The following is a 20,354-nucleotide window of genomic DNA, read 5'->3' on the forward strand; positions in this document are numbered from 1 at the left end:
AGGGTTAATGTGTGTATGTGTGTGTTTTCTTTTTCAAAAGCTAGTGCAGGTTGAGGTATTTTTCTAAAAACAAACATACACACCTGTAGCAGTGACCACATTTCAACCACAGAAACACAGTGATACAACCCATCAGGCTTCGGAATGCTACAGTTTCACAGTGTTAAAACAGATCTGTACTCACATCTTACTTAAATAAAATGTCAAATTGGTGTCTTCAGTCTTAATTTCATCCTTATGTACTGCTAATTCTTTATGTCCATAATTATCACCTTCTTCACTTTAATCTTATGTTTCTGCTTCATTATGGACTAGTTTGCCTTAGTTTACCCTCTGTGTGGTCTTTCAGAGTTTTAGCAAGTATTGATTTTCCACAGAAGAGTTTCTTCTCTTTCCAACACTACATAGTTAAGTTCATAAAACTAAACAAAAGAATTCCTTTGTGACTTTTTCCAGCATTGTTTGTTTAGATTTCTACACATGCAATTAGCCTAGTTTCACGTAGCAGAAATTAAAACACTGTTCTTGCTAGAAACTGCAGAGACTGGGACTAACGCCTGCCAGAGAGACTGCGGCACCAGGTACAAAGCTTCAGTTTCACTAAACAGAAATAACAAATCAGATTTGCTGCTCGTTTTAGATGCAAGCAGCAAACCAGAGCTTCCTTTTGCTTTAATCCCATCAACACTGGCATAATGCCACATAAGATAACATGCTAACAAGGGTCTGGAAACTGAGGACTTAAACACACAATAAAGCAGCAATTAAAAAATTGTGGAGATGAAGGAATAACCAAGTGAGAACAACAAGAACAAGTCAGGCCAGAGATTTGTTGAACTCAGCATCTATCTGGGACAGTGGCCCATGTGAAGTGCAAAAAGCAAAGCACAAAGCAAGTGAATGCTTCTTCCTTGGTACACTCCTGAGGAGTGAGGTGCAACTCTAGAGCTTCCCAAGGGAGCATAATCTGAATTACTAGGTGATGAGAATTTTCTCCAGAAAAAAAAAAAAATCCAATCACTTTTAAACTGAACTCTGCAGAATTCTGGTAATATTGTAGAACTTCTTATATTCTAATTAATGTTTTTAATGTCAGCAAAGAAAGTCACTGGAAGAGACCACAGGTAGGTCATCAGCCATAGATTTCTGATTAAGTCATCGTGGTTTATTAGCGCTGCAATATCTAAAGAAGTCTCAGAAAAGATATGAGTGTTATGCTGAGAACTGTACTAAAATGTACAAAAAGAAGTGGCAACCTCTGTTCAATGAATTTGTGGTAGATAATGAAGCTAAGCAATGAAGTGCATTTTTAAAGAGTCACTGTGCTGATCAAAAAAAATTCATTGAAAGATATTTTTCTTGCAGTTCAACCTTACAATACTACCAACACTTGGCAATCTCCTTCAGAACATTTCATTCATTCATTCCAGTTCATTCCAGATCTGGAAAACACAGCATCTTTCTTGTTTTCAAAAGCAGAGCTAGTGCTGCTAAAAAGCAGATGGAGAATTTTTACAATTACTGGCTGCAAGTCTTATAAAAATTAAATCCATTTGCTGTTCTTCCACTTAAAATGCATGGCAACAAAGCAACAGAAATTAGCATTCAGTGGTCTCTTAAATCACCCCTCCCTGCTCAAAACGTGAAAATAAACCACCACACATTATATCACCAGCAGCCTTACTTTTTCAGCTCTGTGATGACGACAAGGATCATGACTGTGTCAAAGGCGAATGACTATTGTCTGCATTATTACTTCTGACTGTTCAGAGCATCTGGAGCATGCAAGGCAGAGAGAAAACTTCCACCACCACTTTCCAAAATCCTTACAAATTAATTGATGGCAATTAACAGCTGACTAGTATTTGAAAACCCTGCAACTCACATGCGGAGGATGTAAAAAGTTTTGCTTCTTCACAACCAAATTTTTGAAGTCACAAGCAACTTCTGCATTAAAAGTGCAGAAATGTTTATGTTTACACATAACAAAAAATTATGCTGGGTACTTTATAATAACATAGTGCAACTCCTCCCCCTCAAATCTAACTGTCATTCTTGCCTTCAAAAAGTAAGTTGTACAACAGAAGCGTGGCATAGAAGTTTTTCCCTTCCAATCCTATATAAAATCATGTCCTAGTTTTCCATTATAGTTCCATTATTTCCCGAATTATGATTTGTTCTACTTACCTCCCAACAAAATGAACTATTATAACTTAAAAATTTATACTCAGCATCCACAAAGACGATCCACTAAGGAGATATGTGAAATATTTTTCACTTACAGTTGTTAAAGTGATGAATCAACTCAGCATCTTCATTATCAACAAGAGTGATCGATACATTCAGGTTTTCTTTCTTCTTTTTTTTTTTTTAACACTGAAGAAACCAAACCAGAGATTTTGCCACAGATTTTTCTTCTGAGTTCATTAGATTTGAGAAGCCATCAATATGTATGGGTATCATTTATCTAAAATTGTAAAGCCACGCAAAAAGAAAAAAAATAATTCTCTGCCCTGTTCTGATGCCCTCTTAACTACCTTTTTCCTCCACAACTTCTGTGGTTAGTGGGAAGTTTTTTCAAGTGAGAAAAGCATCACAGAATCATTAAATTGTAAATAACGTAAGCCATAAATCAAAAATAATGTAAGGATCAAACCAAGCTCTACTGTTTGCATAGGAAAACTAGACTCAAGTGCATATAAAGGTTACCAAGTAGAGGGGAATAATCACCCTCCTGGCATTTATTTCAGACTTCTTTCATGTAAAAACATTGGTTTTGTTGATGTTCAAACTGACAGTCTTACCTATTGTATGGCTCATTGCTTTTTAGCCATAAGAACGGCAATTATGTCCTATTTTATTTCCTCATCCTAAATTTGCACCCTTCAAAAAGTCTACTTGACATGATATTTTTAAATCTACCATTCCACCCATATACTATTCAGGAGAAAATAAATCTCTTCTTCTCCTCCTCCAGTTACTACACACTGAGGTGATGACAGTTTCTTAGTCCGAAGAGATGCTTTGGCCCTTCCTTTTTAAACCAGTAAGCAAACGCCATACAAAAACTCTTACAGCCTTCCAATACACCACAAATATCTCACATTATATGGATAAATCTGTTGAGTTCCATAAAGGAAGAACAAGTAAGTCAAAGCTTCTGTAATGTGTCCTGGTATACAGCTATATAATCTGGTTTTACAGGCAGCTATGTAAAACTGTTGCATTACTGTCCATAATATTAATTCTTTTCTCTGTACAAGTCTGCAAAGAACTTGCCAAAAGGCAACATGATGTTTTATCTGCAACTGTCACAAATAAAAGGTCTTTTCTCGCATTCTGCCTTTAAGATAATACACTATTAGACGGGGGCATTTATTTATTTATTCTTTTTATACAAGTAGTTATACTGTTTTCCTGTTCTAAAAGATACTGAAGTGTTTCATATCCTAGACAAATCACATTATTATTGGAACATACCAGATTCACAACTTGGCAACACCAATTTTTTTTTTTTTTTACTTTCATGATGCTTCAAAGTACTTCAACAAATGTTTATGTTTAAAAAAACCCCAACACAGTGCTTTTCCAATTAGCCATAAAAATTAAAAATTTAAATTTAAAAAAAACCCCCAAGCCATAAACAAAAAGTGCAGACTTACCTTCACACTTCTCCCTCACCTAATCAAGCAAACCAAAGAAACTTTAGTCTGTGATGCTCACTCCAGGGAAGCTAAACTCTTCTCTAGGCAAGTCTGGCTCGAGCCATCACCCTCTACAAAATCCATGCTGTCTCAAAAGCTCCTCTCCTTCCCTATGTCTGCACAGAAAGCTTTATTAAAAACATGAGGTAAGCATAAACTAGGCTACGTGAAAGAACACCCTGCAGAAGCCACGCAGAGCAGCAGGTGGTAGAGAACTACAGCTACAAAGGGTATCCACTGCACTGACCAAGAGGAGACTCATTTGCAGCATTGTCTTTTGGTATGTGACTTCTCAATGGCTCTGCAAAGGAAGCACCAAGGGTGGTGATGGTAAAAAGGACAAAAATCATACACACTGAAAAGCCCACAGCATAAAAACATGGGAATAGCTGTAGGGGAGCCTATCAAGGACCATTCTAACCCCCTACTTTTGTCTCCAACTATGATTAATGTCAGATGTTTAGGGAAGAGTTTAAAACAGGACAAACATGCAGCAGGGTTGCTACAGAAGAGTCTTCCTGATTCCAGTTTGTGGCTACAACTAGAGGCAAGATCTTTGTATTTAATTCTTAACAGATTTGTCTTGTCTTTCTTGAGTTTGTCCAGTTAGTCTTGAACCCATGTAATCTTTCAGCATCTGTGTCATTCTGTGACAAGGAATTTGGCAGCTCATATCAACTGGATGAATGAACTCCATTTTAATGCTGAATCACCTGCTAGTTTCACTTGATGCGTCCCAGCAGGAGACAGTGACCAGTCATTCAGTTTACTTCTTATCTATTTATGAGGCACGGGTTTCTTTCATGCCCTCTCCATAACAATCTCATAACAAATGAGGTTGAAGATTTCTATTCTCTAGAACGTTTTGCTCCTACCAACTTGCTCTGAAACTTTTTGAGTTCCACTGCATCTTTTTTCTTATGAATGGAAAGACCAAAGCTACTATCCACAAGTACAGTTTGTGTGCAAGCCTTAAGGGATTCTTAAAGTTGTGGTGTTTTTAGAAGCCTTTCAGAGTACTTAAAACCCAGAACAAACCTCAACCCTTCTCATATCTGAGTATTTAGGTCAGGACAAAGCTGCTCTGCCCGTTGTGTCTGCCTTCACAAGCAGATACTTCTAGTCTGGTTTTCTGACTTAGCTTTAATGTTCCCTTTCCCATGCACAGGAGGGTGTCAAGGTGTCTGCAAAACAGCAACAAGTTTGCTGCAATCAGTGTTTCTAAAGAGTTGCAACCAGATGAGCGTACTTGGTGGCACAGGACTAAAATGTTGCATTAGGCAAGACAGAACCAGGGAACTGACACCAAGCAATGGCCAGGTGAAGGTGAATGGGGACAAGAGAATGAAATAGTGACTGTGCTGAGGAGACAGAGTGGGAGGAGAACGACTGGGACTGAGTCAAAAAGAATGCCACTGTGCTGGGACTGAGCAGTGAATCAACAGCCATGTGCAACAGCTTCTCCATGTGTCCAGGAAGCTGGAATAACAAAGCCTGGCTGAAGTTGTGAGTAGTGGGAAAGATATTATATGAAGTAACAATTTCATAGCATATTTCCAGAGAGATTGAGGACAAAGATAAAACCAGCAGGTAGTCAAGGTCGGTGCCCTCGTCTGAATGCAAATAATGTTATCCTAAGGAGGATAAAAAGGGATGGAGCAGCTGCCCTATATACAAGAATGTGCTACAGATTTCTACAGAGCAGGCAAAATCCTCTTTAACATACTTTAACATTTACAGTTATGGAGTTAGAGACCATCTCCACAGAAGGGGTTAATCAGTCACCAGGGTTGTTTGTCTGGAACATGAGTGTCCTGATAACAAAAGAACTGTAAATCTGAACTGTCATCTACAGATGATTCAGACGTTTGTATAGAAACTGCTTATCATAGAACATGACACAGACCCTGACAAACTGGATATGAGAGGCATTACATTTTCATACCATTCCCACTTACTGTTCCCAAGAAAGTCAACCCCTTGCCCTCACCCAACATTTCATATCTCCAAATTTCTCCAGTTCTATTATACATAGTCTCAGTTTTATTCCATTTGCTCTGCCCCTCTCTTATCTAACCAACACACTTCCACACTGCAATGGGAGCCAGGAACAAAAGTCATGTTCCCCATACTCTACCATCAAACTGCATTCTTTACAAGCTAAAGACACGCTGCCATGACTTAAAAAAACCCCAAATCAACCACAAAACAAAACCCCACACAACTGTCTTCTTCCATATATAGATATGGAGGGAGCTTTATTCATTAAAGAGAGATACACAGAAGCATCATCCATTAAAGAAAAACACACTAGGAAAAACCTCAGGGGTTTTTAATAACCCTGAGGTTAGTTTAGAATTCTTTCTAAACTTTGGTATTCCTGTGTTTTCTAAGATATTCTAAATTTACTACTAGATCTTCACAATGCAGTAGATTCTATAAAGAGCTGCCACACACTAACTCTTACTACATAAGGAACTTTTCTGTTTTGGTGATAATTGACAAGGAACTTATTAGAAGAAGTCTAAATACAAGGATAGTTGGATGATTTTGGTACACTTCATGCTTTACTTGCTCTACTTGTTCTCTAAAGAATTGGATGACCTTGGATATTTAGGTGTCTTATTTTCACTTAAAAGCCATTTTACAGGCAGTACTACACAAGTTTTTTTTTTTTTTTGCGACAGACATATGCATGCCTTTCTTATACTGCTGCCACAAACCTCAAGACCAGTAAAATTCACTTGTGAAAAGATGGAAGCTGCAACTGCACTAGGAACCTTGAAATGACATGCAATGCTTTTTTTCCACAACTGGTTGCAACAAGCATCCTTGGTAGTAAAAGAAAACTTTACTTTCCCCAATAAATTAGGTGCCTCTCCTGACACCATGAACTAACAAAATGGGTGACAGAACCAGTCACTAAAAGACCATAAAATTATTTTTAAAGCACTGTCACAACCCACAAGGAAGATGAAACCAAAGGCTTTTAGAGAATTCAAGCCATTAGCCAATCTACTCTGTTGAGGTCTCCTTTCAGAACAACAGAATTTAGAAAGCACATTTATAAGAAAGAGAAATTATTAAGACTGGTCCTATGTGTCCCATTAAAGTTCTCTTCCCCCATTTCTTCAAAATGAATTTACAAAAAATTCAAATCTCTCTCCTCCAATTTATTCTGAAGACTCCTGAGGTAGTTTGGAAGACAAAGTCAGACAAATCAAAACTCAGCAGATTTCTCACTGCTCATGACCCTCTGCAGAACACAAAACTATTAGCAAATTATCCATAATAGCAAACAACAGAAAGCCTCATCAGAGGTGAGCAAACCAGCAAGACAAAAGCCTTTAACTTTCTATTAATGTTGTTAATTCCTCTGGTGATATCCTGTCTCTCCTTTCAAAGGAGAGCATTGCACCCCCAGCAGTGCATGCTCTGCTCATCCCTGTAGCCTCTTCTGCTGAAATCTACCAACAGGAGACAGATGACACCCTCTTTTTCTTTGCTTCAGCTCTTTAGATGGAGGTCAGGGCCCTGACAGGGCAAACATGCTTGCTTCTCCCCATTACTCCTGAAGATCCTCTGTGGTGCTGTCAAGAGCCATGCCCCAGAAAGGTGGCAGACCTGAGGAAATGCAGATGCCTTGTGTGGCATGCAGCTGCAGGAAAACTAACACAGGCCTCTTGAATCTTGTTTAAAACACCAGGCAGACTTGGGGAGGATGTGGGAAGACCACAAAGAGAGGGGCATTCAATACATGGATGCCAAGACAGCAATGCTGTCAGCTGCGCTTAAAGTTGTTGCTCTCCAGAGCTGTGTAAGAAAGAATAAGGGGATCAGCTGAAGCCTTAAGTTAAACAAAGCAGAGGGGTTGGATTAGCATTCACAAACAGCCTGGTGCTTCAAACAACATAAAAATACACTCTGGGAATGACAGCTCAAAGTCTGTTTATGTCACTGTCATAGGTGCTGTGATCCATCAGATTTCATGAATCCAGGATATGGTACACAGAAATCTCTGCTAAGCTTAATTAATTAAGTCATCCAGGAACTTCACAAACTAAGCACAAGGAAGCACAGCTACCTCAGTGACACTGTGGAATCACCTACAAAAGCACCTGTATGTATGAAAACAGTGATCAAAGGTGCTTCCTTCAAAATGGGCATCACAAACTTCAGGCATGTTGACACTACCAAACCCACACATAACGTGTATCAAGACACTCATATAACTGTGTCCTTGAGGAAGATAAGGAACCAATTCAGCCACACTGACATTTGAACCCCTGTGTCCCAGAATTATGAAGAAAAATAGTCCCAAGATGGTTTAAACCATCAAAGCAAGGAATATCTGAGCCACTTAGGTATCAGTTGAACTAGTGTCATCAGTCCTGTTTTAAACTTGATGGGGTCATTGTTCAACTACAGACTGAAAAAAAAGCTAGTTATAATACAAATAGCTATAGCATCCCCAGAAACATCCTGTTTCCTATTCTGATAATCTGACCAAATAATGGAAACAGAAAGTTGAGAGGGGAAATGTTGTCTGTGACTAAGGAAGAAAGCTTCAAGGCTTGATTCCTGTATCAGAAGGTGCAGAGATATCCCCGCAGCCAGGATGCAGCAGAAAGCAGCTGGTGCACAGGTTCAGTTTTGTCTAGTCATTCACGAATAAATCCTTTCACTTTGCAGGCATGAATGCAGAAGGTGTCCGTTTCTGTACCACTACTGACTTGCAACCTGCTGACCTGGGTCTTGCCTAAAAGGCCCAGCTGAAGGGCCCAGTTCTCCCCACAAATATAAGGTTCCTGTTTTCGGAAAGACAAGGAGGAGAGACACAGGGAAGGGAGAAGCATGCTGCCCAGATAGGTTATGCTGTCTTAATCATTCAAGTTTTCCAGGATCCAACTAGATAAAGCCCTAAGCAACCTTGTCTGACCTTGTATCTGAGACTGTCTTGTGCAGGTTGAACTGGAGAAATCTGGAAATGGTTTCCAACCTGAATTATTCCATAAATTACACATTTAGAAAAAAAAAAAAAAGGAAGTTTGTGGGTATTTTGTATATACACTTCCTTCAATAATGAACTGACAAAAGTAAGTGCTTGCAATAACACAGTCATATCATCACCCTTTATCCATGTTAAGTCATCAGTCTGACAGGACGACACAAATTCCATTTGCTATATTTGCCAATGATTCCCTACCTTGAGATAACCTGATTTAAATTCTGTTACACAACCATAGTTCTAGACTCGATTCTAATTACCAAGCCAATGTTAGTTATAATTACCATTATAATGGATCAAGAAAGCCAGGACACAAAAGCAAGTCCAGACATAACAGCAAATCTTGACCTGCTCGTCTTTTAAGTGGCCTCTTCAGAATTTCATGAAGTATGTTGAATTCCCTCCAATTTAATGCCACAGAAGGCATTACAGACACAGAATTTGTTTTGGGGGCTTTTTTTTTTTTTTTAAGAGCCAGGTTAAGACAGTAATAAATCCACTAACTAAACAACTGAATGAACCTTAATTTGAAAGATCAGAAGGCCTCAGGTAAAAGACACAGACCTACATGTATCCATGCAGGAATGACTTCTAAAATAATGTGTTCTTCACTCAGGGAAAACCCCAAAATAAACCTTTTGCACAACATTAAAATGATTTTTGCACATTATTCAGTATCACATCAGATGATCCACTGTCAGGGTACACAGACTGCAGCACAATAGAGAGCTGAGAATGTGGTAGGAATTTATTAAAGAGTTTTGACACACATAACACATGGCAAATCTCTTTTTCAGTTCTGTCTTCATTCAGCATGATAGTTTGGGGATATTATCACTCTCTACATATTCCAGTCCCTACCAGGTGCCTATGAGAGAGCTGGAGAGGGACTTCTTAAAAGGTCTTTCAGAAATAGGGCAAGGGGGAATGGCTTTAAATTGAATCAGGGCACCTTTAGATTAGATATTAGGGAGAAAATCTCTACTGTGAGGGTGGTGAGACACTGGAAAAAGTTTCCTAGAGAAGTTGTGGGTGTACCATCTCTGGAAGTGCTCAAGGCCAGACTGGATGGAGCTTTGAGCAACCTGGTCTAGTGAAAGGTGATGCCTATGTCAGGGGTTTGAAACTGGATGATCTTTCATTTTCCTTCCAAGCCAAACCATTCTATGGTTCTAAGATTCAAAGGGAACAAGCTCTTAACCATGTGACTTTTTGATAAATTTTCACCCAAACCAGAAGTTAAGATCAGCAGAAAAGTGTCTACTGCACTTATTAGTGTGCTATGCAAATAAAAAGGATCTGCTGTACCCAGTTAAACTTTATTCATGCTACATAGCAAATACATAAGACTAATTCCTCACACCATTCTGGGATAAACCTCACTTGCTCCCCATGTAAAGCAAGCAAATCTGGCTACCCATTAGGAACTGATAGAGTGGATTTACCAGAGAGGGCACAAAGGAAAGACCATACTCTTGTAAGATACCAAAATTACATACTCCATACAAATGCTGGCCTACTTTAAGGGATTAAGTGTCTTGAGAAAGGGTTCAAGTGGGGAAAATGATGCCACTCAGTGCACAGAGCCAGAGAAAGTGCACAGTTTCAGAGGCAGAGTGGAAGGAGAGAGGAATTTACCTATAGGGGCACACATTTTCATTTACTTCCTAGCATTTAAATACTTATAAGTTTAAAATAATTTCTAGATAAGCAGTCCTTACAAAATATGGAACTTCAGCTCATGAGACAAAAAATCTATCTTAACAATTTATCAAAACTTATTCAAAAGATAAGGCTGGCAAAAAGTGGTCATTATCAGTGCATAAAAATAGGGAGTTTTTAAATTTTGAAGTGACTACATGATGCTCTTTTGGAAAACATGTATGCTGAAAACTATCTTTAATGGTTTATCTTTATTTTAGTACCATGTTCTCCAAGAAAAAAGTTCCCCTAGGTATCCACCACGAGTAACTGGAAATCAAGGGACTGTAAGAATAGAACCATATGGAGTCACCTTGTCAGATCTTTGTCCTGCATCATCTTAAACAAAAATTCAACCACTTCTAGGTCAAATGAAAGCTAACAAAATAACTCCCTCATCCCCTAAAAATAGCTAAAGGAAAGTAAAGTATGGTCCTGTCATATCTAGCACATGCTTCCTTCAAAAATTCTGAAGACAAAAAATATCTGTTACCACAAGGCCAGCTTCAACTTGCCTTCCTCATTATCCTCTATCAGCAGCTTTACACATCAGAAGTGGATAGTTGTTAGGAAAGACACAGCACAGCGACTTGGAACACAAACTGAGTCGTGACTGCAGCTTAACAGCCTAGAGATAAGCAAGAGTCTTATCTTCCAACCAAAACAATACGTGAAGCTTTTCTATGCAGTTAATATCATTGAATAGAAGTAATTTTTAAATTAGATATATTAGTATATAAGGGAGTAGAGGAAGAGATTTCCCAGTAGAAACACAATACACTCCCACCAAGAGTAAATACTACCATAAAGATATTTTGGCAGTAATCCTAAACCTCCAGAACCTCTTGGTATTTGGCATATTTTGAAGTGGCGTAAAAGAAATTTCATGGTCTTTTGATTATCCACACACTCCACTAGATTCTAGATATTTAGTAAATACCACAAAAATGATGATATATCAACATTTGGCTTTTTTTCCCTTCCCTCACCATGAACTAGGCCACAAAATTAACAGGCCTTTTTAAAGAATACTCATACAGCAAATGACCTCCTATAGTGAACAGGGCTTTTCTATTCTGTCTTGGAAACCTCCTGGCTTGCCTGCAGTTTCTTTTTCTAGCAGTTTGTTCCTTGGAAAACAGCATATCCCAAGTAAAGCAAAACAAAGACTCCAGCAGGCAGAGCAATCACTGGGGATTTTCCCTCCTGCATACACTGAATTCCCAGAAGAGTTTTCTGGTGAGGGTGACCACCCAGCAAAATTCCCACAGTGTGGCACTCCAGCTGGGATAGGGGAACAGGAAATCTGCAGGGACAATCTCAGTTTCCCAATGTGCCCACATCTTTTGTACTAGTATAACTATTCTGGTTAGAATTAAAAAAAAATTTATTACAGTATGGTTGCATCCCAAAAAACCCTCTCCTGAGCGTCATTAACATGAACATGTCTCATAACGTTTATCCAGCTTTCCATGCACACTGGGATAAGTCATGCTGGTGTAATAAAAACAGGACAACTTTTACCACTGGCATAAATCTCAATTCTGTTTTCACAGCTTTATGCAGACCATGCAGTCTCCTCTGATGCTGCAGCCTGGGATTTAGGCTATATAAAATAAGTTTTTCAAAACTTGAAAACACTTGACTAACCCTTGCTGAACTCTGAGCTACAGATGCTAGAGAGGGACTGACACCCACAAGAGCCTGATGAGTGCCAGGTCACACATGTTGCCACAGCCAGACCCGCTGCTTCACAGAATCAGTTTGGTTGGAAAAGACTCCAAGATCATCAAGTCCAACCCAAGACCAAACTAGGTCTAGCTGACCATGTTCAACTAGACCATGGCACTAAGTGCCACATCCAGTTTTTCCTTACACACCTTCAGGGATGGTGACTCCTCCACCTTCCTGGGCAGCCCCTTCCAATGCCTGATCACAACTTCTGTGAATAAATTCTTCCTGGTGTCCAGCCTGAGCCTCCCTTGGCACAACTCCAGGCTGATTTCTTTTGTCCCCTCACTTTTGTCCCCTGGGAGAAGACTCTGACCCCACCTGGCTAGAGCCTCCTTTCAGGTGGCTCTAGAGAGTGATCAGGTCTCCACTGAGCCTCCTCTTCTCCACACTTAACATCCCCTGCTCGCTCAGCCACTCCTCATCACGCTCCAGACCCTTCACTAGCTCTGTTGCCCTTCCCTGGACTCACTCCAGCCCCTCAATGTCCTTTTTGTGGTGAGGGGCCATGGACAGAGTCACTGTCCAACCCTCCGGCCCCAGCACCCTGCCATGGGGCTGATTCCTGGGAAACTGGAGGCTGCTCTCCCTCCTGTGTGAGCAGGACTCCGTGTCACACTCACTCGCGAGCAGTTTAATACAGAATCGATACATAAACGAGTTTCAATAAGGCTTTAATCCGCTTTGCTGACAGCCTTGCCCGTGGCCCGGCCGGCCGAGGTTCCCGGGCCTGCGGCGCCCTCTGCCGGGCTGCTCCAGCACCGATCCCCGGTGGATCGGCTCCCGCCGCTCCCACACCCGCACCTCTCGGGCCGATGTTTCCCGGCTGCCAGGCCAGGGCTGTCCCTTCCCCCGGCTGTCCCTCTGGATCATTGAATCCACCCCTCCGCTCTGCCCGCCCGGCTGGGCCTTCTCCGCCACATTCCGGCACGGGGCTCCCTGGGGCGGCACCGGAGAGAGGGTAAATCACAGAGTGACAGGGTCAGTTAGGTTGGAAAAGACCTCTGAGATCATTGAATCCAAACTCTGAACAAACACCACCATCACATCAACTAGACCACGGCACTAAGCACCACGTCCAGTTTTTGCTGGAACACCTCCAGGGACAGTGACCCTGAGCAGCCCATTTCAAATGTTACTTTGCCCTAGGTACGGTACCATCACATCTCAAGTCTTTTCACACAGGTCAGTTCACAGTAAGATACTAAATAAATAAAGATCTATAGCTGACACAGAATGCTTCTTTAGAAATAAACTTACATTTTCTGCAGTAAAAAAAAAAAGAAAAAAAAAAGTACCATATCTTAGCCAGTAATATTCTGTTCTCACTGCTCCCTTTCTGGAGCTCTGCAATCCTCATCACTGAAAAGGGAGTCCGGCACATACTCCTTTACCTCACCATGCTCTATTCCCAACCCCTGGGTTTTTAGAGAATCACAGTCTCAAAGTACTAAATAGGGAATGGTCTCTCACCCACCACACTACAGGAAATTTGGGCAACAACTTGTCACAAGCAGCCAGGGACTGTACAGAGCCCAGATGATCATCTCTGGTGAGAAACCCTCCCACCTGATAACTTTTTGCACACACACTGACATACAAGAAATTCAATTTTAATGTAAGAACAAGTTGCTTCACTGCAAGGGTGACCAAGCACTGGCACATGTTGCCCAGAGAAGTTGTGGAGTCTATGCTCTTGGAAATACCCAAAACGAAACCCGACACAGCCCTGAACAGCCAGCTTCAGCTGCCCAGATGTGAGTAGAGGGGTTTGACAAGGCACTTTCCAGAGGTGCCTTCCCACCTCAGCCATCCTGTGACTCAGTGACCACACTACCAAGCTCTGTGTGACAGGCACTGCTTGGTTTTGAGGTTTGGCAGTCAAAGAAAATGCCTTGAAATACTTGCGTACATAATTCCTTCTGAAAAGATAAGGTAAGCAAAATCTCACACTGCCCCAATTCAAATGCAAACAAATATGAATACATTCCATAATTATAGCAGCAGCTTTTTTTCTTAAACTTGGAACAGTTTCTCACCTTACAAAGCTCATCGTTCTCCTCTTTGACAGGCAGAGAATTAGTATTTGTGCACGAGTCTGAGTCTGATATCTCTACTGAGCTGTCCTCTTTTTCTGACCCATTGCACTGATCGGTGGAATCAGTATCCTTCTCCCATTCAATAAGCTTCAATTCATCTAAAAGAGAAGATTGGTAAAAAGAGTTTTTCTTAATCACCATCTATTATAAGCACAAAGTCAGAGTAATACTATAGCTATCCTGAACTTGGGGGAAGAATTGCAACATTATTTTTTTACCTATGTTCAACTGATCTTTAAGTATTTTGTGTCTCATAAAGGCTAAATCCAACTAGCCAAAAATGTTCTGTGAGGAAGGATAAAAATCACATACATAACAAAAAAAAAAGGTGTCCTGTCTGCAAAGAGGCAGTACATTTAACTGTACAGGTAGGTAGGGTGTTCTTTTTAGTTTAGCTATTATTAATTTTTCCATGGTTTAGTTAGGGTTTTTTTGCCCAGCTGCATTGGATTTTCCACATGTACCTGTTCAGAATTAACTGTTCTAAGCAAATGCCTTAAACAATGTTAACTAACATCTGCTATTAGTGATAATCCTCACAGAGGAATGAAAAAGCTAGTTGAAATGGTCACCTCCTAGAATACCATGCCTAAATATACAGGTCTGCAAATCAAATCTCTAAGCACTTCAAAGAGAGAATTGTGGAGGACAAATTAATAGAAACACAAATAAGAAAAGATGGAGGTAAAAAGCCAACAAATAAAAAAAGCCCCAAACAAATTCACAATACAATGGCAATAAACAAAGAGATGCAGACAGAAATGCAGAACTTTTTTCCACCACCATCAGCACTGTGTATTTAATGCAACTCCAAAAGTCCATTTGTAACTCCAAGGATCTACTGAGGGGCATGGAAACCTGAGCTGCAGCAGCACCCTCACAATCCTTTAGGTCCAAATGCCACAAGGTGCTGAGAGAGATAATTTCAATGTGTTTTGCATAAATGAGCATGTTTGAAGGAGAAAGGATGCAAGATTTTTGGGGGGCTGCTTTTTTGCTTTTGTAAATGTCATATTTCTGACACTGGAATAGTCATGTACAGGGGAGAGGCAGCAGAGAAAGAAGGCACCTGCACCATGCTCCAGGCATCTGTACATACCCATGGAACTGTGACAGTACCTTCTGTACTTGGCAGTGCTACTATAATCTAAATACTAGTTTGGACATTGACCTTTCAGACTCTGAAGTCACTCAGACAAACACACAGCTATAGTGCTACCTCCTTTCACACACACAAATGCATTTCTGTTTCTGGCTATGAAGAAGCTTCATCAGAAATTTTAAACACAGACATCAGCAACCAGGTAGCACAAAGAGGTTTCATTTGAAGCTGTGTGACAAGTTGCATGCAATTTGTGACAATGGAATAAATTCCTTGATGAACACAAGACAATCCATTTAATCTTGTCACACTCAAGTACTGACACCCAAAGTGAACATCACATGAAAAGGAACATCTCTTTAGAAAATATTTTTTCTCTATTGTCACCACACCTACAACTGTCCCTATATAAGCACACACACACAGTGGTACACTGGGTACAATGCTAAAATTAGTGTATATCATGGTTACTATCAAAAAACTGTCATGGTTACTTCAAAAAACATGGAAATTACAGTTCTTTTACTGCCCACTGCTTTCAGGATCTTTTTGGGTTTAGAAGAAAAACATGCCAATTATTGGATTTTCTCAGTAGTCTTCAAGCAGATACGTAACACATCAGGGTTTCTTCAATTACACAGAGAAACCAAATTTTACTATCTTATAAGCATAAAAATGTCTGTGTATTGTCTCTTCAAAAAAAAAAAAAGAAGATTAAAGCCTGCAGGATACACTTGCAGGGGATAACTGAATGATATTAATGGTAGGTTAGAAAAATTCCTATTCAGCAACAGATTGCAGCTTAGAAAATGAACAGTCTTTCCTTTTCAAAAAGAAGAAGATGACTAGGAATTACAAAAGACAGCCATCAGATATGTCAATGACAGTGTTATATAGATGAAAGGAGGAAGATTTTGCATTTTTGTTTTAAACCGAAGGAGCATATTTCACCAGTGTCACACATGAAACAAAAAGTTGTCAGTCAATCTATTTGCTCAGCCCACAGCAGCATTTGAATGCTTTGCCAGACATCCAGGATCCAGTCTAACTGTAATATTTTAGATCTAGCTGAAGTACTGCAAAGTTAACCTAACTTATTTTACATTGTAAAGACTTCCCAACAAGTTCTAATGCAACTTATACATTCTCCCAATTAACACTTCTACAACAGAGCATATGATTTTTCTGTCTTCAGCTGCACTTTTTAATAAATTTCTCTTCCCTCTGTCATTTCCTGGTCCATGAATTAGAAAGGAAGTTCTAAGAACTAAACTCATGTCTGTTCACATAGTGCAGCTAACAGGGGAAGCAAGGAAGACTGTGTTCTGAAATGAAAATAGATGGCACAGAGGATGATGCTATCTGCAGCTGCAAAGCCTGCCATATCTAGTCAGTAGATGCAGAAATTGTGTTTCTTTACTCCAAGGTTTAAAGGTTTTGTACATAATTTAGTATAAATGCTTACTCAATACCCAGCTGAAATTTATTTTAAAAAAACCCAAAAAACAAAAACAAACCCCTGCAACTGATCTAACCAAAATAGGAATGCCATTTTGTCAGAATGACCTCAAGACTATTTTCATTACAGCACCTGAAATTGACAGAAGGTTTCTTGTTAAATCTTGCATTTGAACTTACCTTCACTACTTCTGTCCTCTAACAATAAATCACATCTGCCAGGCAATTCCTCTGTTTTGGAAGCGTCACTTTTTTTGCTGTCCAACCTTGGAATCAATGTTTTATTTCCATCATCTGAAAAATCACTGCCACTAGAGGTCCATATTATGTCCTCAGCTTCCTTAGAGCTTTCAGCAGCAGCAGCTCCTATGAAAAAGCATTGCAAAGTGTTAAGACTGTTACATAAACGCAGTTTTGTTAAATTTAAAAGTATTAAAAATTAAACTGTACTATTTTTAAAGGGCAAAATTATAAATTGTTACTAGGCATCAGAGATTAATACTGAAGCATTAACTCACATGTATTTCTTATTAATACATGCATTATTTTCAGTTTAGTTCTCCACAATAAATGCTAACATTTCATTTTATACAATGAGGCTACCATTGTGTCCTTCAGCAGTGTGAGGACAAGTCATGACTGTCTGACATTTAGTCCCCCTACACACAGTCCTAACACTCCTCCACTCCCCCACATGTGCCCTTGTAAAATGCTGAGTGGTTTAAAGAAAGACTGTCCTTAGAATTCTGGGTTTGGGAGCTCTATGAATATCCAATGAGTAACAAAGGAATAAAAGTATTCCACCAGTAGAGATTACTCTTCAGTTTTCTTTCAGTTTTTTCAGGAAAAAACCCAACTTCTCAGGTGTTGCAAAGAAAAGCAGGTGTGTTTTTGAAGTAAGACATTTTAATTCAAAATATATTTCTGCATTATTTTTAATCATAAAAGCCAGGAGAAAATGATTTGTGCTTAGCATGGAGCATACAGAACTAGGAAGGCAGAATTTTCCATTTCCTACCACTACTAAAATGTAATAAGTAAATGGGAATTTAGATAAATACTGGGAGTTTGGAATTAGGCAGAAGGGCCCAGAAGAGTAAAACACCACCACATCTCCTCCTGCAACACAGAGAGGTTCTTCTTAGAAATCTAGAAAAGCTAGAACCCCAAAAGGTAAAAGAAAAAGTGCCCAGTAGGTCACCTACTTACATCCAACAGAAGCAGCACAGCTGCTGGAGCAAGCAGAAATAGAGACTGAAAAATACCACCCCCTCCTTCTTTCCTTTCCCCTGGGCTCAAAAAGAAAGGAAAGAACTAGAAAGAGGCAGTAAATCCTCCTGCTCTTTATTCTGACTAGAGTTCTTTTTTTTAATGCCAATAGTAAGCAACTTGGGGGCATACAGAAGATTGTAAAAGCAGGAGGTTGATAAAACTCTGATTTTCTACCTATTGCTCATATTTACAAAATATGTGTGCTCTCACGCCTGCTTGCCTGTCTAGAAGACGATAGAATAATTTCACTTTCAATCTATACAGCTAAGGGCTATTTTTCATTCCCTCCTAATAAAATGTGAAGGATTAAAATATCCCATCCCTTTTATAATACACACCATATACAGCATTAGCTACACTTCTTTCACCTTTTCAAAAGCAATAGATGAGAGCCTGCAGCTTTGTGAATTAATTTCTGGCACTATGGGTGAATGGATGAGCCCTACCACAACAGTGAGAGACTGTGTGTCTTATCAAAATTAGCTTCTAATTACATTAACAGAAGAAGAAAGCAACCAGTATCTTGAGCCAACTTCTACCCCAATACAGGACAAAATAAAATAACAATAGTCTGACAATGTTAATATGAAATAATCAAAACATACTAGATGCACTTTCAGCAGATGTTAACAGTGGTCCAAGACGCTTCTTAATCCTGGATTTCTTATTAGAAGGCCTCTGGGACTATATAAAAAAGAGAGAGATTTAATCACTAGGACATTAAAAATAATTTTAACATCTATCAATATATTCAAAGCTGTTGTTACTCACGTACCAAAGCTTAGCAGAACAATTTCAAATGAAATTTAAAATATTTTACAAGACTGTAATATAATGAAGTATTACAGCATGAGAATAGTAACATAAAATCTGAATTTTCCTAGATTTGGAAAATACAAGCTTTCTATGACTATGACAGAAATCACACGTGACCTTGAGACGAACAGGAGCCAGTATTTTCAGCACTAAAATGTCAAAAGTGGGCAGTAACAACATGCTTGATAAAGCATGTGTTCTCTTGAAAAGTTACAGAAAGAATGACTTGGTTGCCGTGTCTCTGATTTTACTATATCCCGTAAGATATGCAACACTGTGACTGCTCAGTGCCAGACGAAGAAACAGAAAAGCAGCTTGGGTCAGCACAAAATACTCTTCGTTCAGATCTGGCTGATCGAGCAGGATTTTCTACACTTAATTCACTATTACAAACACATTCTTTAGGTCTAGCAAAAAATCTTCAGATGCAAACTACGGCAGTTTTGTACCACATTTTTTAGGAAATATAGCACTCCATCCCAAATATCAAATTACTTTTGCATCCTTCAGTGTATTACTGAAATTTTCTAAGTGATGAGTGCTATCTAGAATACAACATACTAACATATGCTCTGCAAGTTACACTAACAAGTTAAGACAATGTCCTTATGTAACTGTGCTTTCCATTTTCTGTCTATTTTGACAGTGGCAACAACATACTGTTAGTTTGGAAACAACACCAAAAGAAAAGGCAACATCTTATTATCCACTCAAGCATGGAAATTCACTGTCAGTTTCCATCTCTTTGTTACTCCACTAAGGCAGCATTTTACCTCCAGCACTGAAGTGCTCTCAAAACCATCCCCACACCTAAGCCACGCATTGGAAATCGAAGTAGCAGACACTGATGTCCTGACATTCGATTTTTTCAGACCTAGGGGTGTCTCATCTGGGAATGGTGTGCGTTCCGCATTCCAAAGTCTCTTCCGCTAGAGAAAGGAAAAACAAACCCATTAAAAACACAGTGTAGACATAATCAATTTCAAGTTAAATTTACTTACTCTAGATTTCCCCTAGTATTTTCTGAATGTTTAAAAATTCCAATTTTTAATGAGCTCAAGGAAAAAAAAAAGTCTCAAACATTTGCAAGCATCTTTTATGCAGCTCTAAACAATAACACCACCAAGGTCAGGGGAAAATTAAATTTTTTTATAAGTACACTTTCTGTTGGTCTGAGTTACATCTCATAATACCTGATAGTTGCCTAGTGAAGCTGAAAATATTATGCTACACAGGAACAGCTCACTAAAATACACTTTAACTAAATAATGCCTTCAAAGTCATATTTAATGTGCTTTAATTTTGTTTATGCAGGAGGTCACACTAGGTATCACTATACAGTTGACCATTAAAAATAACCAATCAACTAAAAAAAAACACCCCAGGTTCTTTCAGCTGTAAGAATTACACTTATTTTCACATCCATTTCCCTACCAAGAATGTTGCTTTCCCCTTACACAGGA

The 20,354-nt window shown here is 39.3% G+C and overlaps 1 protein-coding gene across 3 annotated transcripts in view; it reads right to left on the reverse strand.

The window, feature by feature from the left end:
• The window catches only part of SPIDR (scaffold protein involved in DNA repair), a 195,258-nt gene that overhangs the window by 168,278 nt on the left and 6,626 nt on the right, over nt 1-20,354 (reverse strand). For all 3 annotated transcript variants that reach the window (XR_005955639.1, XM_041473623.1, XM_041473624.1), the window contains exons 2-5: nt 19,665-19,820; nt 18,681-18,759; nt 16,984-17,169; nt 14,184-14,341 (exon numbers count right to left, since the gene is read on the reverse strand). Coding sequence is in view for 2 of the 3 variants with exons in the window: in XM_041473623.1 (XP_041329557.1) it covers nt 14,184-14,341; nt 16,984-17,169; nt 18,681-18,759; nt 19,665-19,820 (579 nt within the window). In the remaining variant the exon portion in view is untranslated. The remainder of the gene's footprint in view (nt 1-14,183; nt 14,342-16,983; nt 17,170-18,680; nt 18,760-19,664; nt 19,821-20,354) is intronic.

Source organism: Pyrgilauda ruficollis, unplaced genomic scaffold, assembly GCF_017590135.1.
Source record: "Pyrgilauda ruficollis isolate IOZ18807 unplaced genomic scaffold, ASM1759013v1 scaffold30, whole genome shotgun sequence".
NCBI lineage: Eukaryota > Metazoa > Chordata > Aves > Passeriformes > Passeridae > Pyrgilauda > Pyrgilauda ruficollis.